The following is a 25,063-nucleotide window of genomic DNA, read 5'->3' on the forward strand; positions in this document are numbered from 1 at the left end:
TTTCCATCTCTTGCAGAAGAAGTCAATGAGTCACTAGCTTTGGCTTGTCGAAAAAATGTGTTTCCTAAATAATGTCTCAATTATTTTTCACCTGCTACCAAAAAGCACATTGCAACAAAAAAAACTGTAACCGATGAGAAGTGATAGCATTTTCCCACAATGACAATCCAAATGGGTTTTTTTTTTCTGCAGCTTTAACATCCCTCGGGTACACCATGACAATGTCTGAGGGTGTGTTTTCCAAATCCCCTGCAAAAAAATAAAACGGCCGACCCCCTGCTGCTCTTGTTTACTGTCGTCTTGCTCTCTGGGGCCTTTAAACCTCAACTGTGTGATTTACTGCTCCTCTTCCTTTACAGTGATCAGCCTAGGATTGACAGCCAGTGAGATGGATAGATTCCAGTTACACTCATGGAACAGAGAGTAGTGGGAGTGCTGTTGGAGGGATGGGGTGGGTGTCTGGGGGGTGGATGAGGGATTGTACATACACTGTCAATCTGACAATGAAAACCGGTGATTCACTGTAGAGTCTCACAGTGTTGAGGTTGAGTCAGCTGCCACTGATGGGTCTACTGGTGCTGGAGTGACCACGGACTCAAAGTACATCTGTGTGTGTGTGTGCGTGTTTATTCAGGTTAGGGATCCACATATGGATGTCCATACATGCGCCTTGTTGTTCATACCGTATAATCCACCTTGCACTGACGCATGGCCTCGCCTGGAAGTGATCTTTTATTCTGCTTTCTACCCAGGGAACGAGTCTCTTTGATAGATGTCTAACATCTGGCTCTGGTTGAACCTCTGCACGTCCTTCGTGTCTTTGAAGTTCAATGTTTTCAGTAAACGCTGGCTGGCTTGGGCCCTTTTGTGTGGAGTTTGCATGTTCTCCCCGTGTCAGCGCGGGTCTTCTCCCGGGTTCTCCGGCTTCCTGCCACAGTAACGCATGCAAGTTGGATTAATTGTTGACTCGCAATTGTCCGTTGGGTTCTGAACGTGAGCGTGAATGGTTGTCTGTCTGTAGATTGGATTGAGATTATATAAATCGCATGTATAGAAGAGGGGATATTCAATAAATGTAATCCACACAGTGACGTATGAAAATGTACATCAAATATGGATTTCAGATGAAAAAAAGAATTTAGGTGCAAATAAGGTCACCAACATTACTACACAGGAATGCAAGAAGCTGAGCTTTTGTGCTCTTGACAATGCTCCTTTCAAATGAAGTATAACTGCTTCAGTGGGAGAGCCCTTGTGTCTATGGTTCAGGGGTCTAGGTGTGGTGCTTTGTTTCAGCCATCCCCTTCATCCCAACATCATCAAGTGTCCATGAAGCTCCCGTTTCGGCTCTGCAGCTGTGCCACTACAATCCACGGGGGAGCAATTCAGTTTTTACAAGTGGATTGTTTATTCAAGGATAATCATCTTTGTTCCACAAATGCCTTTTCTCTAGGCTGATGCATGCGTCAACAAAGTGAATTTATACACTTGCAAGTATACACCCAGGGGACTGTGTGACTGCTTTTAAACTAACTGCCTCTTTTATTGTGTCGATGTTTGCAAGATTACGAAATGTTACAAACCGTGACATCATTTTTTTCTATTTTGGGGCATTCTCCAAGGTCATGTCTCATAAAGTGGTAGAGGAATCCATTACTGCTGAAACACTTATTGGATCTAATTGAAGCATAAATACAATTCTGCACACACATACACTAGATACACATGCAGTCACACTGGGTCCTCGCATTGGGCGGCAGTTTGTCAGCACCCGTCATGGCCTTTCAAATGTTGCCCTCCACAGTAGCAAGGTAGCTGCTCGATTGTTTAAGACCTGAGCAGGCACCAGATGCATGATTGTAAGCTGTGCTGTACTACATTAAGCTCGTACAAGTCCTCATTTGCAAAGCAAACACATTGGGATTTTGACTATTCAAATGAAGCAGCCTATAGCGTGAGACAAAACCACAATCGGCGTTCTGCTTTTGGGGTGTCCGACTTGAATGCATTGTTGTCTAAGTCATCAAAGTCATTGGCTGAAAAGGCTTTCTGTGTATGGATGTGGACTTGCACCTGTTCAAAGGATGTCAGAAGCAAAAGTATAAAGCATGAGCCGATTAGAATTCACCGTCTGTTATGTGGGCGCTAAAGAAGATTATTTATCTAACCCTGCCTCTTCAGACAGGCTAATGCTGAGTTGATGTTTTTCATCTTTTTGCAACAAAAAAAAGCTCTGAATGAGACCTAAGAATCTACATTAATCAGCACAACAATAGATCAGAGAGAGTGCCTCGCAGCTTTATGTGTGTGTGTGTGTGTGTGTGTGCGCCTGTCTGTGTATGCCTGTGATGTGCGTGTGTGTGTCTGTGTTTTTCCTCAAGCACCAGCTCAAGCTGTTCTGCTTCCAGATGGGACACTTCACCTTAACAAGAATGGCAGAGTAAGAGAAACAACGAGACAGAGAGCGTTTGAGCTTGTAAATATGTGGCTCTGGCTGTGTGTGTGGATTTTTTGTGAATGTGTGTGTGTGTGTGTGTGTGTGTGTGTGTGTGTGTGTGTGTGTATCTGTGCGAGCCTGTCAGCAGAAGAAACGCCTTCACCATGAAGCTAGCGTTTCAGTCCCCATGTGGCTCAGCCGGCATTGTCTCCCCAGAGTGACACAGCTAAAGTGTAATGGGCCTGGTGATGGTGTGTTAAAGCTTGGTGTTAATTATAACACCGAGCTTCGTTAAACACAGTCACATTCACATCAGCATGAGCGGCGCTGTTGGGCTCTGTCTTAGGGAATAAAGGGAGACTGATTCAGCGTACACATGCAGGATGAGGGTCATGCACTCCCCTCTATTGACGAGATGAGCTTAATAAATTGAGGGTTTGTATTCTGTTTCGGTCTCTGTCTATATAGTTGATTGTTTTCTGGTTGTGATTCTGCTGACAGTCGTACAATCCCACAGCACATTTACTGCGATGATGTACGGTTTATTTCTGTGAGTAAGATGGGAATCGAGGGATTTGTGTGACTTCCTTTGTTTTTCTTGTCTAACACTTATGAACAGAGAGGCAGGATTTGTAGAAAATGATTGAAGTGCAATAACAAAAGTATTGATTGACTTGAATTAAATCTTGGTGATCGTTTATGGTACTGTGATGAAAAGATTTCTTTGTTGCGTCAGTTTGACCTGACTCCAGAGTCAGTTTCACATGGTACGATGACCTGATGATCTTGAGTCAATGTGTTTCCTGAGAGTCTTAATGAATGTGTGCCTTGTTTCCTGTTGTTGACATATTCCACTGACCCAGCAGTCACACAGAGCCGACCTGTTGTTCAGCCTAAAGCTGCTCTCAGTGACAGAAAACTTCATTCTTGGTGAAAATATTGGTCGCACTCACTTTAAACGTTTTACCATCATTTACTCATTTGATTTTACAGATTATTGTTGTTAAAATAATTCAAATGTGTAACTATAAATTTAAGTAGTTTGTCTTGCTGGATTAACTGGAATGTTTTCTATGTGAGAAACGAAGTATCAACCGAAAAGTGGCTGCGGGGTTGAATGAAAATAACAAAAAAAAAAGTGTAAAGCCTAGAGGTTGGTTGTCATATCTGTACCTTGAGCCGACAAGCAGAGGGGCCAGTCGCCTCAAAAGGTCTTGAAGGTTGTCTTTGCCTCCCCTCATCACCTTCCCCCAAATGCGGTTTGGTTATTTCCATTCGTCTGCCCCTGGTAATCAACTATGTGATACGGGGGAGATAAATTAGACCTATTGTTGGCGTGGTGAAGCAGAACTTTGTGCTTGCTCGTGCTGAGGTTGCTCGCCTCCTGATCTCTCTTTATCACTTCTACAGCCAGGCTGTGCGATAACAACCACATAAAGCATCTGATAAATAGCAGCCAAGGTGAATATTGGAGGAGGACATTATGTGCACGCAGCTTTCTCATTGACAAATACCTCATATATGGCCTCACAAACCCAGCACAGTGCCTTCCATCAGCGTAATATCTGCATGATTGGATGTGAGAAGTTATTTGTTTCCTTTCCAGATAATGAACTTTGTAAAGAAGCCGCTGCATGCATATAACTACTTTCCTCAGTTGAGTGCCGTTCCAAGCACTTAGCTGCTGCTCAAATCATGTTTGCTTTGAACACAGCTCAGTGTCGAGGCATGGTTTTTGGTGCAGCAGAAGGGAGGAGACTTTTGTTAGTGCAAATGAGTTTGAGCCTTTGAGCTCTGTTTGTGTATAGTCCTGTCTCCAGCTTGTACTTTGCTGGTCTCAGGGATTATGGGAAGTTGTGTAGTTCTCTATGCATCTGAACTCACCCAACCAAGTGAGGAAAGTGTCACAACAAAATAAAGTTATTAGAAATAGGCTGTGGATGGCAGCGCTAACTCAATATACCTCAATCGACAGAAAATTATTAAATATTTTGATAATTTACTACTCGTTTCAGGTTTTTCATGGTCCTGTACACAATGACCTAAGCGTCAGAGCTCACTCCCAGAAATGTAATCCCTGTCCTGTAGGTGAACTTTTTGATTAGTCATAACCAGTAAAACCCAGTCATCGGTGAATCCTGAATGACTGGCCGAGAGGGAGACGAGGGCAGTCTTTCAGGAACAAACCTCAACTAATGAAATTGTCACTGTCAGCTATCTGGGGTGGTCCAGTTTAATACTGTAGTTTCACGGTGCCTGCTTTGTTTTTTTAAAAGGATGGAGAGCCACTGCAAGCTGCACTACTATACAACTGAATCGGTGGAGGTTATTGGTGATTTCTCATGTCAGTGGTTTTAAGGCCACCCAGGGGAGACAGCTTGATATGTAGGCTACAAGGTGCTGAGAGTTGGAGGGCTTGCAGAAAGATCTGAAATCAATCTTTCTGTATAGCTCAGGCCCCGTTTTCACTGCCCCATTTGAAATTGTTGTTGGGATCATGGTTTAAAGGTTTAAATGTCCTCGGAGTGTTTATTGCTTGATAAGTCAAGCTGATCTTACCAAAGAAGCCATGAAAAATAGACAAAGGTATAGGCATGAGCTGGGGAAAGGCAGATGGCAATGAAATGTACGAGAAAGAATGAAAAGTAAAAAAATGTGAGTGTAAGAGTCCATCTCTGCTCAGCATCTGTGTCTCTCTTTTTCTAGCATTCTCTTCGCTCCATTTATTTGTTCTTCTTCCATACTATTCAGTTAACCTTTATCCTCCCTGGTCGTGAAGTCGTTCCTCTTCTTCTGATACAGCTCTGCATGACCGATTCCGTTAAAATCAGAAATGGGTGAATGTGCAAATTGATGAGTTGCCTACACTTTCCTCTGTTCCATTAAATAAAAGATAGCCAGGGAACGAAAGTGCAGTAAAGTTGAAGTTCCTACTGTAATTAGGGGCCTATGTAATATGTAACAGTAAATTATCATACATATATCTTTCTTCTTCATGCAGGTGATCTGCCAGCTTCTGTGGGTTTTGATGTCACCTCTAGATTGGTTCTACTGAAGATGGAAACACTGGAGTCTGAGCTGACCTGCCCGATCTGCCTGGAGTTGTTTGAAGATCCCTTGCTCTTGCCCTGCGCCCACAGCCTGTGCTTTAACTGTGCCCACCGCATCCTGGTGTCTCACTGCTCCACCAGCAAGCCCCTCGAGTCCATATCGGCCTTTCAGTGCCCCACTTGTCGTTACGTCATCACGCTGAATCACCGCGGCCTGGAGGGCCTTAAGCGCAATGTGACGCTGCAGAACATCATTGACCGCTTTCAAAAGGCCTCCCTTAGCGGCCCCAATTCCCCCACTGAGAGCCGCCGCCTGCAGCCGCAGCGGCCCTACACCGCCACCATTAGCGGTACAATAGCTGGAACAATTGGCGGCGGCGGCGGCGGCGGCGGTGGTGGCACAAGTGGAAGCAGCGCCCGCGGCAGCCCGGCCACTTCCAGCCACTCCCACCCGCACGCCAATCACGCCAACCACGCCAACCACACCAATCACACCAACCACACCAACGCAAACCACAGCCCAGCTGTTGTTGCTAAAATGGATCCACGCATCAGCTGCCAGTTCTGTGAGCAGGATCCGCCGCGTGAGGCTGTCAAGACGTGCGTCACGTGTGAGGTGTCATACTGCGACCGCTGTCTCCGCGCAACGCACCCCAACAAGAAGCCGTTCACCAGCCACCGCCTGGTGGAGCCGGTGCCAGACACCCACATCCGCGGCCTGACCTGCCTGGAGCACGAGAATGAGAAGGTCAACATGTACTGCTTGGTGGATGACCAGCTCATTTGTGCCCTCTGCAAGCTGGTGGGGCGCCACCGAGAGCACCAGGTGTCCTCACTCACTGAACGCTTTGATAAGCTCAAGGTTAGTCCTCTTTGTCCTTTTCCGTTTACAAAGCATGCGATAATGTCATATCAGCAACAATTTCTTTGTACTGCTCCTATATAATGTTGTTTGACTTGTGTGTCACAGAACCAAGGTAAGTTACCATCTGGAATAAGATTTAATTGAAAAAGACTTGATTTACTGCTGAGCTTGGGCGCTTATTCCCATTCTCACAGAGAGTTTGTCATGTATAGCCTGCAACATTGAATACGATATCTTTGTTTGCAGTTTGCCAAACAGCAAAATCTTTAATCCATCCATTCCTACCATGGGGATGTTCACTCTGTGCATTTCTGTTTACTATGAACTTTCAGCACTGCCACAATTGCATCATACACACTCACACCAGCCTTTGTTTAGCAAGAAGGACAGAAAGACAGATGGGGAAACAGAAAGAGCGAGAGAGACAATTGGGATGGTGCGCTGGCGAGAAGGGCAGAGAGAGAGACGGAGAGCAATAGGAACGCCGTCATTATAATAGTCGATGAGCTGGCATTCCCTGTGGCCACTGAGCTTTCAGAGGCTCTGCGTAAAGTCCAGGACTGCTGAATCAGGGTGAAAAACAAAAGAGAGAGGCACTAACTGGAGCTAATTCCACCACTAAAGACCTAAAGCAGCCAGTCTCATCAGCTGGCCGAAAAACTTTTAGTACAATTGTGTCTGTTTACATACCTCTTTATGCACCCGTTATCCAAAATAAAACATTATCACAGAAGCTTGCAGTGTAACTGATTTTACACTAGCACAACTAAAATGAATTGATTATTTAAGTCCCTCTCCCCAGGGTGCAAGGGTGTTGCCATTGGTTTGATTGTCATGGTGTCAAATGAATGGCATTAAGTAGCACACAGAGATAAAATAAATACTTGAGAAAGCACTACATTGGCGGTTTTAGGGCCTCATCTGTAGAAAAGTGTGTGTTTGTAGGTTGATTCAATTTTAATGGTCTTACATTTGGGCTTTATTTTGTCACTCTACATTACAAAATTGTTGGGTGTGAGAATGGGCTGGCAACGTTTCCGGAGACGTTGTTAACATTCCATGTACAACAAAAATCCATCACATTGTGTGATTCAGTAAAAATGAAATCCCACGTTCTGTATTATTTATGATTTTTTGCCACCAAAACTTTCTGGCTCTCACTTTCAGTTTTGCATCAACATGTCAGCAAAATTCCACCTGCTCAGCACCTCACGTCGACTCAACCCACCGGAGCGCAGAGTTTATTTTCACTAGCAGTTACCCTTCTCTTTTTACACCTCCCCTTTTCTGCCAGTGCCTTCTCTACAGACTGTGGGAGAGTTTACTGTAAGTAGCTAGCTAGCTCTCCCCCCTCCTTTCCTCTCCACTTCATGGCTGGCTGTGGTTCTTTTGAACGTTCCCCAGCCAAGGCTTTGAACTTGCTTGACTTTGAAATCCCCAATCAAACCCAAATCTGGGAGGAGACCAGCTCCAGTTCAAGCTCCGGCTCAGCTCACCAGTGGCAGTGGCAGTGGCAGCTAACTTATAATCTTCTTCTCACTCGTGGCAGGGCGAAGGAGAGGAAGTCCTACTTGTGCATAGCTAATCATGGAAGATGTAGGTCAAAAAGGGCTGTGTGTCTTCCACTGCATTCTCCCTTTTCTCTGTGTCTTTGTAAGACTAGTATTTAGTGAATCACACTCTTGGCTGCATTTTCAGTCATATGTAACCATAGGTTGTTGTTGAAGAGTGTTCTGCAATGCCCCGTTCAGCTCTCCTAATTGGCCACACGTCAGTCCTGCTTAATAATTGCGCTCAGTTGCCTCTGTTTGACCCCGCCTCACTCCATTTGATCTCTGACCTCTGGATTACCCTTCACATTACTTCCTCTGTCTGCTGTGTACGCTGGGAGCTGCTCTGTCACTAAATGATTGCTCACACATTAAGGGGAAGGTAAGCTTCCCTTGGGCAAGGAGGTCGGATATTTCAGGGAAGAAAATGCCAACAAGTTTCAGCGCTGAAAAAGAATGTGCCGCTGCTGAAACTGCAGGGAAGTGAGTCAATTCCCCAGGCAGCTGCTAAGCAGAGCTCTTTGCTCAGAGGCAAAGACATTTGTGCCTTATAATTGGCAGACCTTGGTAATAGTCTTTTTTTTTGATATTTTTAAAAGACTGCAGCTTAAAAGGTACTACACTCTAGATTTGTATTTGTTTTCACACCATCAGAGCCACTGAAACCACTTCCAGCTAACATACAACTTTCTGTTATCGCGGTGAATGACTCATCACCTGCTGCTTTGGAAGAGTCTGTGGCTCATTAGTGTAATTTTGTGGCAGCCTAACAACCCCCGATCAGAGGCTGGGTAGACAACAGTAAGGAGCTGAAGTGTGTGTTAGGTGCTCTCAGCAAAGGATTTTGGTCTTTTGTCTGTAATGTGAACAGTGTAACCCCAAAAGTGAAGTTGCAACATTGTAGGTCTACCACAAGGTTCTTAAATGAAAGGTTCTACATTCAGGTTAATTTGCATTTATTAATGCGACGATGCAAAGCAGAGTCCTGAACATGTGTTTTTTTTAAGTGAACAGTTTCGCTTGGACACATAAGTATAGGTACGTGAGAATAGTGTAGTTGCCATCTTGAATAGTGTTGCAAGGGGAAGAAGTCCAATCTCAGTTTCCAATCCTGGAAGATTGTAACTGAGATTGTATTTTTTTCCCTTTCAGACGAATCCTTTTGTGTTTCCATTTATGTTGGGATCTGTTTGTTAAAGTGCTTTTGGAAAGTATGCTTAAGATCACTCTCTGTACTGAAGCTATATAGCTGGAACCAGCCGCATGTTAGCCTTGTTTAACATTTAGACTTTTAGTTTTTGCCTGGTAGCATTTGCTGGGCAATAAGCAGTGACACCAGAAGGTTGCTGTTCCCGGCCAAGAGGTAGTCCCACACATAACCCTGTTGTTTTTACACTTTGGTTTTTATACAGATTAAACAAATGAGATATGAAGTGTGAAATGAGTGTGCTTTAGAGGTGCTGGTAGGCAGATATCGTTAGCTTTTGACAGAGCCAGACTAGATTTCTCCCATTTGCAGTGCTTAGCGAAGCTAACAGGCTGCTTTAGGCCTATATTTACCATGTGACATGATTGGGGTATTGATCTTGTCATCTAACTCTGGGAAAGAAAGCGAGCAAACATATTTCAAAATGTTGAATTCTTCCTTTAAAAAAAATTAAAAAAAGAACATCTGAAAAGAGCCGACGCTTGTGAAGAAGATATGCGGACCAGCAATAAAGGTTCTTGGCTGGTATCCCAGGCTTTCAGTGCCGTCAGATTCAGCAAATGCTCCTAACTTCAAATAACTGTAAGAATGACCCGCGTTAACATGAGGAATGCCATTTGTGCGTTAAATGATGTGCATGTTCATCACAATTGCTGATTAGCATAAGTAACGGCCCAGTAATACCACGCGCGTCCTGCCCCATATATCCTATATTGAAGTCCTGCTTTTGAAGATCCATAACTTTTGAACAGCGTTAGCAGCTGAATTAAGGGACCTTCTAAAGCCAAGGAAAGGGGGAATAAAACCAGTGCTGTCAATGCGTGTAACCTGAGGGTCATAGTGTCACTGAAATAAGGAAGAAATGGTTGAATATGAAAAACGTCTTGCCACAGCAAGGCGATCGATGACTGCATTGAAAGGGGGTCATTTTACATTTTGAAATGTTCATATTGATATTTTTGGTGTTATACAATGGCATCAATAGCCACTTTAAATTGATGGTGATTATTGTTAGCCTGTATGAATACGTTTAGGGTTATATTAGCCTATAATTCAAATTGCAGAGTCAAACAGGACAATGTGATCATGATTATGAAGTGTAATTTATATAGGGTTTATAGTAATGAAATATAAAATCAATTAGTGAGAAACGTGGGCTTGGTTAACAGCAGATTGATTACACATGAGGTCTGGACCACTTGTAAATTGTGTTCATTCATACTACAAAATTTAAATTACGAGAAAATGGGTGAATGGTGCTCATTCTCCAAAATCCGTGGTACCTGCCACTTAATAACGAATCTGTTGGTTCTCGTATGACGCCCATTGTCTGGAAAAGTCACCTTGTAGCTCTTGTGCCGACAAGTTTGTGTGCTAGTTCATGTGTCTGTGTTTCACTCACTTGCTCGCCAGCACCAAAACTTCACATAGTAATCATTTTTTGATTCAAGAAAGACACCCGATTAAAAAAGATAAGTGGCAAGGGAGAAGCCAAAAGACAGGGAGAAAGACAGTAAGATGAGAAAGAAACTGAACAAAAACTGAAATAAATGGAGAGCGATGATCAATAGTACACATCACTAGTTTAAAAAGTCTTTGTTTTCTTTTCTCTATTACTGGCAGTTAATTTACTGACTCCAAGGCTCTTGAGGGTTTGAAGTGTGTGTGCTTTAGCATCAAGTACTGAGCTGCCACGGTGGCAAAGCCTACAGCAGGGCTGCTGACATTTGTGACACTCGCACAACACTTGAAAAAAGCAGCAGATAAACTTAAAGACTCTGGATCTTCACCTCTCGGTGGCATCCCATGTGCACTTACCCTTCAGCAATGGGATTTGTTGCGCGTGTGTAGGTGTGTGTGTGTGTGTAGGTGTGTGTGTGTGTGTGTGTGTCTCCAAGGTCTTTTCAGGTCTCAAGCATACTCGCGCCAGATGATAGACTATGTATGTGAGAAGAATGAAGAAATATGCAAAACATTTTCCAGCGATTATTGGATTAATTCCTGTTTTGGAAAGAGGCAAGTCATAGCACACTGACACCACCCCCACTCTCCTCTCCTCTCTGACTTTTGCTCTCTAACTCTCCCCTCTCTTCAATTCCTTCTGTCCCTGCAGCCGTGCTTCTTTCCCTTTATCCTCACCGTCCCCCCCCCCCCCCCTTCACCCCTCGTCTTCTACTTTTCCCCCTTCTAAGCTCCTTAAGGCACTGTCTAACTCTTTTTCTGTGTGATGTGTGTGCATCATGCCTGCTCCTGCTACTCCACTTCCGCTGTATTTACAGCCATTTCCTTTGCTAAATCCAGAGGCGAGCTTCTGCACGTGTGCATGATCACACACACACACACAGACACACACATCGCATCCATAACCCACAAATGTACGTTCTGACTCTTGCCACACACAAACACAGATACAGGCAAATATGCGAAATACAGTTCAGCTCACCTAATCTGATTGTACGCCAAACACTAACTATTGATTTTAAGAGGAAATCAAAGGGCAGCGATGTCAAGTTCTCAACCAAGCTGAATTCTTCATGCACACCAACTCTCAATTTCTCATCTTTTTTCCTCGTGCACAGTCTCACCCCACACTCTCTCTGCGGCTCTCCTCCCCCTCTGTCACTAAATTTCTCTCACTTTCTCTGTTTTGCATGCAGCCACATGAACATCATCCTTCCCACCTGCTTTCTGTCACCCTGTTTCTCTCTCTCCTCCCTCTCCTTCATTTGGCCCCTGGCCAATCTGCCTTGTTTTAGGTAACACCACCTCTCTCCGCCTGCAGTCGCCCATAAACCCACATACGCTGCTGCAGCAGCATATTGCTGGTGAGAGGGAGACTCACAGCCGTCCAGTGTGTTTGTGTGTGGGAGGGTATATGATTGCCTTCAAATATGTGTACCTGTGGGCAGTATCTACAGGTGTTTGTGTGTGTGAGTGTGCACGCACCTGCTAGCACATGTGGGCGTGCATGTGTGTAGTAGCAGATGCTATTACCTCTGACATATGTGGAGTGATTGGGAGCTGAGTGTGAGATGCCAGGGGAAATCATGGCTCTCTATCTGGAGAACGGTGTGAGAAGGAGCACACTTAGTCATGCTGACGGAACCACCAAGGATGTAGTAGAAAGCTTTTAGAGTCTGTGTGCGCCACTTCTGTGCCTACGTGCATTAACATGCCTATTGGGTAGCGTGCGTGAATGTGTGCGTTTTGTGCACGAGCGAGTGCCTGTACTTCACTACTGTCAATGCATCATGCATGTGTTGTGAAAATGTGTCACGCCAGCCCATCATGAAATTAAATGGGTCATGAAAAGGAAAAAAAAGCTTATCAAATCACTCCCAGGCACTGCATCATGCATATGCACAATTTATGCAGAAAGAAAGTGGAAAGCTTTTAAGAGCTTTGGTGTCTGCAGTGATACAATGCAATGCGGAAAAAGGCATATAACCGGCATTACTCATCTGAGTTTTGTGTGTATGTTTGAAAGCTATGTACAAATGTATCCATCCCCATTTATCCATTATCCATTGATGCCCCCCCCCCCCCCCCCCCCCACCCGCTTTCCTTCCATAAAGTCAGAGCAGCGTTCACTTTTGTAGCTGGGTCCTTGTTATTCACAGTTCAGGCAGCTATAGTGTGCTACAGATTCACTGCTACAGGATAGTCCATGTGATCTACTGAAATAGATTAGCTATAGTACAGACTAAGGGCACTCCTAAGGCATTCATCTGCAAATCAGTGTTGTTCATCATCTTTAAAATTGAGGTTCATGACTCATGAAAAACAGTACTTTTGCCCTGTTAGCGCGGTCAGCACCGTTAGCTGCAAGCCGCAGGCTCAGCCATCACCGCGTAGAGAGCCTTTGAGAGCCGTTAAGAGTTCATAGAAATGCACCCAATCTTGTATATAGCACCTTTAATCTACTCACTCAATTACATTTATTTGAAATAACTTGTTTAACTTGTTTGTCTGTGAAAGCCTATGAAATATGTATGTTTGGTCTGCAAGCCTTAAAGAATGTCCCCATTGTTTTAGTGTCCCACGGAGTAAATCTGTTTTAAGCACTTTTCACACTCCCAAGGATAAAATTCCTAAGTAAATCCTTTTTTATTTTTTGCATGAAAATAGTCAACTTGAAAAAAACTAAATATCAGCACAAAATATTTAGGACCATCAGCCTGTATCCCAATATTTGACCTGTAAATGCATACTGGTTGAACCCTGCTAGATCTTCCACCCCGTCTTTCTTTTTCATCTGCCTTTTTGCCACTTCCTTATTTTGGGCTTTTTTACGAGGCTCGAAACTGAAATTCAGGCAGTTGAAGGCTTGCGCTGCGTGTATTTTAGTGTAAAGCTGTTGGAAGCTGACAACATAGCAAAGCTTAGCTAAGCTTCTGACTCTTTTGACACTCAAGAAACATCGTTTTAACTAAGAAGCTGATAAATACAACTTTTGGATTTGTGTGGCATCCACCCTAAAAACATACTATATATGTATATCTACGATGCATTGGAGCGTGCCAGAATGAGTTTAGGGGAATGTTGTGTCTGTCCTTAAAAAATGTGATGTACCGTCTCTTTTTTGTTTGCAGTGGCTTTATTCATGTTCAACATGGTTTGTCATAATGCACAGCAAATCATAAAACCCATCACTATTTATGTTTTTTTGTTGGATTTCTTGCAGCTACACTCCACAACGTAAGAGGATTTACACATTAATCAACAGTGGAAACTCATCTTGCCATGCTGATGTTATTTTTGCACTGGCTTCTAAGCATTTCTATCCCAACCCTTCATATAGTGCCACATTATTTGGCTGTAATATCTGATGAGTAAGCACTCCCTAGTATTAATGTGCAACAATCCCGAGCACAGATCACATTTATATGAGGGAAAGGGAGAGGCTATGCTTAAGGAAACTGATGACACATGCAGTCTCTGAACATTACTTGATTTAGATATTACATTTCAGTCTGTCTCTGTGGGACTTGGAAACATGTTAAAAGCTTCCACTAAAATCCATTAATTTTAATCATACCAGAGATTTTTCAGGTCCTCCAGATGCTGTTTTGGTTTGTGGCTCAGGGACAGCGGACAAGACAATGAAGCATAACAGGAATATTTATACTGACTCTGGAACGTACACAGAAGTATGTATGTGTGCATGTATACACACAGAGGCTGAAGGCACATTGGGTGACTGTCTGTTTTCTCATTTTTGGCATGTTTTTGGTGTCTGTACAAACACACTTCCTTTTTGCATGCTGCTGTGTGCGTGATGAGTTCTGTGTCCTGTTGTGAAGCTGCCAGGCAGAAACAGTGTGTCGCCACTGGGAAGACTCTTAGTTTGAACTAACGACACCAGTGTGAGATCAACAGCACGTCTTCACTGGCCTGAGGACAACGGGGACCTCTGGTTCATCCCCAAACTTAAAATAACCCCGGTGGTTAATATTCTCTAAGCTTCACCCAGGCAACAGTAATCATAGGTTAATAATATTTTTCAGCCATTGAATCATCTCTATTATCTACATTTTGAAGAGTGAATTTCAAGCAATTTGACTGAATATTCAGCCTATAACCACAGTCAGTTGTTCTGTTCAGTTTGTTTTCGCTCACTCTCTTTGCTCTCATCTGTGTAATTTTCGGCCATAACAGGCAATGTTCTGACTCACTGTACCCTACCTGCTCAACACCAAATAGCAGACATACAAAGCTAGCGACTAGCTGGTGAACATAATGGAGCATTTAGCGGCTAATGTGCCAGATATCTCCCTCAGAAGTAGGTGGAGACCAAAACAGAGCTGAAAGAATTTGAAATTGCTGTTGTTGCTCCGTGTCTCCTGGGTGTATAAATGGGAAACTGTTTGCTAACATGTCCACTATATCATCTCTACAGGATGGTAATATATCAGTGTTGTGTTTTCATCATCAATTATCCTGCCAGTTTAAAGATGTAGCCACTCCAGAAAATGGCAGCGCTAGAAGCTAGCTGACTTAACATTGCTAGCTAAACCAGTGCAAACCTGCGTCATTGATGGAAGTGTGACTCCGCCTCAAGGATAGAAACTTAGAAGCACCCAGTAGGTCCTTTGCCTAGTTTATCTAATCATGTGGGTTGAAATCACAACTCTTTTTGCGGTTGATAACTGGTAGCAAAACAAGCCTCATTTGCATCATTCCCTAAATCTTGGAAAGAATGTTTGACTACTTGGTGATAGTCGCTCTCGATAGTCATTCTCATTATGGAGTGCTTTTCATTTTTGGAAGGCAGTGGCTCTGTCCACTTCAGTTTTGGCTCCAAGACAGCTGAATTCCTTTTTTTTGCAGCTTCACTGTTGCAACTGCTTGTAATGTAAATCACATAATTTCCCTTTCAGCAGAGAGATGAAGAACTCAATGACACTGGGTGCTTAGAGGGCTAAATTACCCAAACTGGACGTAGGCCAAATACGCACAGTTCCGCAAGTTAGTGAGGAACTAATCTTGCCTATCTGCTTACAGTCACACTGTGTTCAACATCATCTCATAAATTGAGTTATGTGTTTGTCTTTGTCATGTCACTGATGCAGCAACAAGACCGCTTAAGCAATCCCATTACAGTAACAGCAAAAAGTGCTTCTCTGTGAAGGCCAGTCAGTGAGGAATAAGTTAGCTTAGTTCAAAATTACAAGAGTTTAGGGAATGAAAAGTGAAATATGGGAGAAGAGTTGATCAAAAAGAAATGTGGGCGGTTAAACTGATGAATTCCCTTGAAAAAGCCCCAACTGTTCCCCAAAGGGCTCTCCCCCATGGGCAGTCTTTGTTTAATAATTGAATTGACTTCCAGTTTACAGCAGCAGACATAGTTTCCTATACAGGGAAAAGTTTAGCATTGGATATTCAGGTTTGATGAAAATTCTTATTCTTTTGTACAAGTGTTGGACTGTGAAATGGAAAGATAGATGGAGAAACCCAAGTGAGTGTTTGGTTCAAGCAATATGCAAGAATGTTTTGGATGTTTAAAAATGTTAAATTCATTGAAATGTTGAGGGTACATTCTTTTTAAGTGTCCTTAAGTTGTCCCGTCTCTGTAGTGTCACATATCTCGCATACATAAAGTTCTCTTTGTGTGTGCTGTTTTGGCTGGCTGAGGAGAATTTCTCCCACACTGCTCTCTAGCATCTCGCTCCGTCTCAGACACACAGCTGCCTCGGACAGAAATGTTCTTCATTCCATTCCCATGAATCTCTCGCTTCCTGAAACAAGCACATTCTCTCTCAAAGCACACGTACACACACAACGATGAGCTCCGTTATCCAACACAGTGACACTCGTAATGTAGGAAGCCAGGAAGTGCTGCATATACGACAGGCAGATCTAAAAAGAAGTCACTGCCTGTAATCCGTGCAACATATTGTTGCGGGAGATTTCTTTTGTTGATGACTTTTGTATATGCCAGTGTTAAAGTTAACGGTTTTTAATATATTCTGAATATATACTTATCTGCATTTTCAGCAGTTGCATTTGTATTTCTTTCTATCCCGAGCAATTGACTTAAGAAAAGAGACAGAAAAGTTCCATTTCCAAGTTTCCAATTGTAATTACTCATCTACCCTGATTATTATGTTCCAAAAACGTCCATATTGGAGCTGAACCAGAAAATTAAAGTCAATCTGTCTAGAAAATACAACCATTGTTTTGGCAAAATACAAAATGGCTGTGTGTTTAGATTAAACATTTAAAAAAAGTACTCTCTGCTTCCATGTATTCAGCAGTTCAGGCCTGTATTCCTCCACAGCATGCACTGTTGACCACAAGTGAACCTGCGTCTTCTGTGAGGTGCACCATCGGGCAGGGATGGTCCAAGATGTACACGTCATTCAGGTTTAATTAAAAGATGTTAGAGCCGCATAGCAGCAGGACAATATGACCATAAATTGACTTTGGACAATTAGAGTTACCCGTTAGCTTCTTCAATTCATGTGACATAAAGATTGAGCACAAAATAACGATGCTGTGCTCCCTCTAAAAGCGGGACACTTGCAGGGCCTCTTTTATGGCTTCTAAAAAGGGACACATCATCTATCCTCTCTGGCCACCACGGTGGTGACAGCAGCAGCCAGCACCCTGTCCACTAAAGCTCCACGGAGAGACACACGGCCACGGTTACATCTGAGGTCATGCATACAGTACAAACATCACCATTCATATAGTATCTATGGCATGAAGATGACTTGAAAGATGCATGAAACGGTCACAAGCACACAAAGATACAGATCACAGCCCATGCATTGAAAATTATTTTCTTGGAAGTGAAAATTGCTAATATTTTCTTCATTGACCTGTGAGCTTAAGTAAGTATTACAATAATGAATACAAGTAATTGGTAAATGGTAAATGGATGGTTTTCTAGTATTCTGTCCATTCAAAGCGCATTTACACTCCATGTCATCATTCACACCCATTTATACACTGATGACATGGGCTACCATGCAAGGTGCCGCCTGCCCATCAGGACTAAGTAACATACAACATTCACACACCGTGGGCACAGCTACGGGAGCAACTTGGGGTTAAGTGTCTTGCCCAAGGACACATCGACGTCGACTAGCGGAGCTGGTGATAGAACCGCCGATCCTCTGATTGAAGGACGACCCTGCTCTACCACTGAGCCACAGTACATCCACATATAGTGTGTATACCAACATACAGAATATACACAAACCCTCTCTGCATTTGATATCAAGCTAATGTATGTCCTTCATAATCCGGCAGGCGGCTGCTTAATTTTGATGAAACTCAGATTTCCGTCAGAAGTTTGTTTGCATTCCATTATAGTTTGTGTATGAAGCCAAACCTCCAGATATGATGTTCACTAGGATGACAAGTATAAATGTCATGTTAGTTTCTTTTTTATATGTAAAAAGAATATTGAATACTAAACTTAATTCTGATGTCACTGCTCTGCAAGAACATTCCTGGAAGTTCCTGTTTAGCACGGGTTAGTCTGGAACAAAGTTCCTCTCCCCGGGGAGTCAAGAGGAATGTCTGTTCCAGATATCGACGCCAGAGAGCCAACCAAGCAGAATCACAGGAACGCAGGGAATGTGTCTTCTCTGTTTGCGGGGAGCTCTGGTTCCATCGCGGACGCTGTCCAGACTGGTTCCCCTGCACTATAACTCTGGCGTCTGGCCATATCACGAATGCAGAGCAGTGACGCTGAGCCGCAGTTAGACTTGTGTTGTGTGATTCTGCACTTCGGTTGTCATCCCTGAAGATGTTTCACTCCTTAAGTGAGCTGGAGCTGGGATTCTCAGCATGTGAATCCATGGTGTCGTAACATGTTGCAGTCAAGAGTCGAAGCTGAGGATGTCATATTTATGTGTGCAATGATGATCTGATTTTTTATCTCTGTGCCTCTCACATTTGCTCGCTTCCTCTTTTTCTGCTCATACTCCTCTTGCTGCAGTGTCCATCTCATTTTTTTAGGCTTCCTGCCAGCAGCTGGCGTGGTAACATGTGTCACATATAGATGTTATGTTGCCGCCATCAGCACTAGAGTTACATGACCTCATCTATAAATACATGACAGTGGCATGATTTACGGGCCTGCCTCCTGACCACGGTCCGTCCAATTAGATAAGGCAAAGTATCGTAGAGATAGAGTAAATCACTTCGCCCACCTTGGAGGAAGCAAACCCATCTGTTAGGGTGGACAGATCCACTTTGATACTAATAGAGCTGCTCTGTCTTGTCACTGACCACTGCCACTGTGTGTGAAAGGGAGGAGGAGAGTGTGTGCAAGCTCTGACTTCTTGTTATTGTGCATTGTATATATACATGTCTGATTAGTTGTGTGCAGTTACCCGCTGCAGCCCGGGAAGATGAGAGTCTGGGTCTTTTTCTGCTCCACATCTGAATGCCTGCAGGGCTCAGAAGGGGGTCTCTTTGTGGTAGGCAAGATAAAACGCTTCAGGGTGGAAATTTCACCGTTTCTCTCAAACTATCACATCCAGTACCGCTGAAACAGCAGCAAACATAAAGCTGTCGTTTCCTTTTACACTTTCCATTGTGCTGTTTTCTTCCACTTGGCCTTTATGTACCGCAAGTAAATTTCAAACATTTATTCCCTGAGCTCTGTAGCTCAGGGATCCCATTTAATAAGTCAGATGGCAGTGCTGGAAAAAAACAAAGAATTAGGCTTGTGCAAAAGCAAGGTTTTTTAATTCGGGAGGCAGGGAAGTGGAGAAGCATATTTGTGGCAGATTGAGTTAAATGCGCGCTGAGATCTGTCGAGATAAGCAAAAGTCTTAGAGACGACGTATTTCTGGAACTAAATTTGAGACTGCAGTAAAAGTAGCTTGGAATCACACTTGCTTTACGTCAGAGCCTTCTGTGCCTCCGTTTGCCCAGAAATCCTGCGCCAGTAATGATGCACAGTGATGATATGTTGTGTTAAGATGCCCCTGAGCGGGCAGCAGCATCTCAGGTTAAATTTCGACACACATCATGACATGTGTTTGTGTTTTTAAGTGCACGTGCGTGTATGAGTGTGTAGTTTACCCTCCTGCTGGTTGCATTAGTCTCGTATGCTTTCAGAAACGAGGCGTTCGCTGCCTCTGAACCCTGTCACCTCAAAAGAAATCAGCTAACTGTGTTGCTAATAACCTTATCACGCTCGCGCAGAACCGACCCCCATTTCTGTAGTCCATGAGCTCGGATGAACTCCTCTGGAGGTTTTACTTGAAGCTGACAAGTGTAAAGCTTTTAGCTTGGAAAGTGTCATTCACACCAGATTATTGTTCCAGTTATGTGGCTGAACGTTGAACAGCAATGCGAGTCCACAGAGAGTAGATTCATTTGTAGCACTTTAATAATTGAAGATCAGATAAAACATGTCATTTCCACTGGGTCTGCTGTTTGCAGTGGTGCCTGAAGTTGTTGTCTGCTCTGTATCTTTACGCAACTGACCCAATAGAACTAGCAAAAATAGCATTATGTCTTAAAGAAAGGACTCTTATTGTCACAGTTATTTTTGTACAGTTAAAAAAAAGGCAAATAAAGAAGTAGAGGATAAGATGATAAAGGTCAGGGGTGAGATAGAAATTAGGAGAGGGCGACAGCTGACATTGTAGAATAGCAAGTATAGCAGATCAGAGGTGGCAAGAGCAAATAGTGGGGGTGGGAAAGAGAAAGAGAAGCTAAAGGGATTCCATGATGTTAAACGTTCAGTGTGTTTCACTCATCATCGCTTGACAAGCCCTCACTTCCACCCAACCCGCCTGCAGCAAACCCACAGGAAAGGTTTGAGCCGTCAACATGTCTAACAGAAAGTACTAAATAGATAAAACTTCAGATGCTGTTTAAAGCAATGGTTTGACAATTTAGGGAAATATGCCTATTCATCTTGTTGCTTAGAGTTAGATGACAAGATCAACACCACTCTCTTGTCTGTAAAGTAAATATGTATCTGGAGCCAGCAGCTGGTTAGTGAAGCTTAGCATAATGACTGTAAACAGGAGGCCAGTCTGACTGTAACAAAACATTCACTCACTCACTAATTATCATGTCGTTTGCTTATCGTTTATTTATCCATACCAAAATTGAAAGGTAAACATAATGGTGAAGAAATTGTCTGAGCACCTGAACTGAACCCCCATAAAACGGCCAACTGTCGTTTTTATTCACTACAGTTTTTGTCCATTTTAAACAACCACGATGTAATGTGTGGATTCATGAGTTTAAGAGGTGCTGTCTTTATGTTGAGCGAAGCTAACCTGCTTCTGGCTCCAACTACATATTCATTATACAGATGTCAGATTGATCTTTTCATCTAACTCTCTGCAAGAGAGTGAAGAAACATATTTCCCTAAAATGTCAAACTATTGCTTAATGCATATTTTAACATTTGTCAGAATGAGATTATTTTTATCATATACGATGTTTATAGTAGATTATCAGTGGCACGTGTAGACAACAGACCAGACGCAGAAACTACCGCTGAAGATTGTGAGCCAACGGCGGGCCTCCGCACTTTGTTGTGCTCAATACGTAGCCGAGTTTTCTAATTGTCACTCTTTGTGTCTCAGATGATGCAAACGTATCTTTATGTGATTCCAGACAGGCTTAGTTCATCATCACCATCAAATGTTTTGGAGGATTATAGGATATAGCCAAGTGATATGAGTCTCAAAAGAGCAATAAATTAGGTTCACTCTAATTAAAATGCAATATAGGAGAGGAGAAGAGAAACACAGAGACGGAGCTGACAGTCGCAGTGCACGTGCTGATGCGCGCATCCAGGTGCACAGAAAGAGAGATCGCAATGCTGAGATAGAAGGAGAAGAAGACGACGATGATGATAATGATGATGATAGTGAAACCATTCCTAGAAAATCACTTCATCTGCCTGAATCAGTTGTCTCAGAGGGGGAAAATGGGTTTGAGGTTCACGTGCCAGCTCAACCAGAAAGCCCTGCTTATCCAGTGTTTGTGAAGTGCACATGAATTTTCCACAAGCGCAAATGTGGTGCGGCCCGTGTGTCGGAAGTGAGATTATCTGGTGTGTCACTTTGCCACGAGTGATCTAGTAAAACACCGTCAAGGACTCTCAAAGCTGTGGGGCCGCGATGAAAACTTCATAACTGTCATTTCAGTTATTCATTGCGTTTTCACAGACAAACCGCTCTGAATCTCGGGTATCTTCAGGGAATGCAGCACCAGCTCGTCTCTATCAGTCTTTCCCAATGGCTCTCAATAATGTCCTCTGTAGTGATAAAATCTAATGAGAGACAGCAAGCATAACGTGAAAGTGACAAACCAGAGAGGGCCATGCCGGATTGTTAACCCAAGGTGACACAACAGCTTTGTTGTGTGTACAATGTAATGGTAAATAGACTGCATTTATGAAGTGCTTTTCCAGTCAAGCTACCTCTCAAAGTACTTGCAATAGTTATTAATATATTTGAATTTCCCAAAACTGGACTAATGTCTCAAATATTGTTGGTTGCATCATTTCAACATCTAGATGTCAGTTAAGAGAGGGTGATAGTGAACTTATAATAAATAGTGAATACCCATTCGAATTCATTTGAGTCTAACCCTCTATACGGTTACAGTTATTCACATTTTGCATCAGCTTTGTAACAAGACAAACATCGTCGACATTTGTCACCTCCACATAAATGAGTCTTAGACGTTTTCACAACTTTTTCTCTTTCCCTCACTTTGGGTGGATGTGTTGGTGCTTAAAGGCTTAAGGGGAGGTTTAGTGAGAACAACACCTTGGCTTCAGTAAAGCAGTCTTTCTGGATCGGCTGGCGCTGTGCTTATCTTACTTCTGCTGTAACTTTTTTGCACAGCTGAGTGGGGTTGAAATCACAGGGATTATACTACTTAATCAGAAGCACACCCTGATTGTAATTATTAAAATAAAAGATGTTGGTATGAGATTCATGCAGCCGGTGTGGAATTGCAACGCTGATGTGAAATTACCTCTTAAATCTCCGGCTCCAGTGAGCGAAAACCAACATGAGGTAGTGTTATGCTTGTGCACGCATCTGTATTATTTACTAATACAAAACATACAATGCCTTCCCACCTCGTCTTGGGATTTTCGGCACTTTCGGCACCCAGCTAACCAATCAGGTTGCCTGTTTTGTCTCTTGGCAAACATCTTCTGCAGCTGCCGCTTGTTTCTGTGTGTCTCATTACGCTGTTATATTTATGAGGGTGTTCACGACACGTCTCGGTGACCTCCTGTGGGTGCTGGCTTTGCAGCTCTGCCACTTCCACTGAAGATAATCTTTTTTTCCCTTTTTAAGTAATCATACGGCTAATCTAGATTAAAGTCAAAGTCTAATGAAATAGATTCTTCTACTTCATCACACATCTCATTTGATTTTAGTTAGTACACAATTCAACATGTGTCTCGGAAATACTCAATAAAGATTGTACTACAAAAACCTTAGACTGAACTAAATGAAAGTATGAAGTCATTCTTTTTATGGCAACTCTTCTGGAGACCATGTTGATAGAAAGGCAGAGCATATCTTTGCTAAAAAGATGTTGGTATTTTGTTGATCATTGTTCATTGTAGCAATGAGTCCGAGGGTTTTAGATGCAGAGCAAAGCAACAACCTCTGGATTCTCATCAGGCAGAATGACTCAGACCCAAAACACTGCTCTCTCTGTTATTGCATTTTAGAAAATAAGGAAAATGAATAGCAATGTCGTATGAATAAACCAACGAGTCGGCAGCTAGATAATTGTATTACAGCCAATGAAATGTGGCTCTGCGCGGCTTTCTCTTTCTTTCTCTCTCCGTCTCGTTGCCGCTTTCTGTACCTCGTCTGGTTTTTCATGCAGGAGCTAAGCGGGCATTTTGGCTAAATTGATGTGAGAATATGAGATTGCAACCAATCAGGAGAAATAAGAGGACAGTGAAGCCCATCAAGCTGCAGGCTGCCACTTGGAGCTGGTGCTGTGGGAGGTGAACGTCGAGGACACGCGGTTAGTAACGAGCCATGGAAATCCTACCTAACGAGCCGGGCCTCCTCCTTACTGTCACACATGGCATCTACTATATCAAAATATCTACTGTGCACGGCTTGTATATTTATTTATATTTCTTTATAGTTAATGTTTAAAATGTGCAAAAGTTTGCCCACAGGCTTGTTTCCATACCAAAAACTGCTGAGGCTCTATCAGAAGTGTGTGGGTTATATGGGATGGTCAAAAGCGTTACAATGTCCTGTTGTACACTGTAGATCTAGTTTGCCTAACATTGCAAAAGTAACAAGCCGGCTTTTTGTAGATAATGTTGTGGGAGCCGAACTGTAACCAGACTGTCAATTTGTCTTTGTTTAAGAATAAAAGTAAAACGGCCTGAAAAAAAAGAGAGATAGAAAAAACCTCCAAAGAACAATTGCTCCTCCTGTTTCAGATGTCGGTTAATAGGACCGTGTTTTCGGAGGAATTCCCTGCGTTGCTGAAGGACACTTTAGCGGTGATGCTCATTGACTCAAGAGATTTAACCTGGACTATTGGATTGCCCCCCCTTCCTGCTCCTGCTCATTAGGCCACTCTGCTGCCCATCAAAGCCTACATTTTAAGATGTGAAGCAGACTGGTGTAGTCCTTTTGGGAGGCTGAAGGTGTTCTCAAACATTTGCCGTTTTAACCTGTAGAGTTAGAATAGTAGACCAGTTTATTCTTCTTATGTTTTGTTCACATCTGTCACAGTCCAGATATTATCAGGAATAAGAAGATGCGGCCTCATGGATGCAGATATAGGGTGTTTATCTCAGGCTCAGGTCTGCTGTTTGGATAGTTATCTGTGGGCAAAGCATACCAAGCAACAAATCAGACACAAACATGCTGAGCAGTTGTTTGTGACCGTATTCATTTGACTTGTATCTTGTAATCTAGGCCTCTTTTTCATGGCTGCAGGCTGTGCACATCTGATGTCAGTCACAGATTAACAGAAACACATTCACCAAGGTGACCTTGTCATAGCTGATTTAGGATAGCTACAGAGCTGTTCTCTCTGTTTCTCTGGAATGTCTTAACAATATTGCACATAACTTTGTAAACACTATAGGCTACACTAAATATTGACGTGTGATATATGATGATATTCAAAGACCCGTTGCTACTCCACAAAGCAGCCAAACCAAGCCACCGTGACAATAATGTCTTTAGTCAGGAGTCACAGTTGTTGGCTACAGCTCGAGTCGTATTGCTGATCTAGCCCACAGCTAGTAGCACCCTCATAATGACATCATCTACTATGGATATGGCTGCACGTGGATGACAAGGATTTGTTATGAGCTGCACAGCATACTGTACAACAAGATCCACTCATGCCCTGTGCTGTAGGCTCTGGTGTCTGTGGAATGTAAGTAATTCCCAAATCAATGAAAAAATGAGGATTGCATAGACGCTGAGCTCTGATAAGAGTTGCAGCAGCTTC

At 43.0% G+C, this 25,063-nt stretch overlaps 1 protein-coding gene across 1 annotated transcript in view; it reads left to right on the forward strand.

Moving 5' to 3' along the window:
- Nucleotides 1–25,063, forward strand: part of mid2 (midline 2) — a 105,666-nt gene that overhangs the window by 30,096 nt on the left and 50,507 nt on the right. Inside the window, exon 2 of the mRNA XM_079168100.1 lies at nucleotides 5,439–6,349. Coding sequence (XP_079024226.1) covers nucleotides 5,495–6,349 — 855 coding nt within the window. The 5' untranslated portion in view covers nucleotides 5,439–5,494. The remainder of the gene's footprint in view (nucleotides 1–5,438; nucleotides 6,350–25,063) is intronic.

This window comes from Pholis gunnellus (genome assembly GCF_910591455.1).
Source record: "Pholis gunnellus genome assembly, chromosome: 10".
Taxonomy (NCBI): Eukaryota; Metazoa; Chordata; class Actinopteri; order Perciformes; family Pholidae; genus Pholis; species Pholis gunnellus.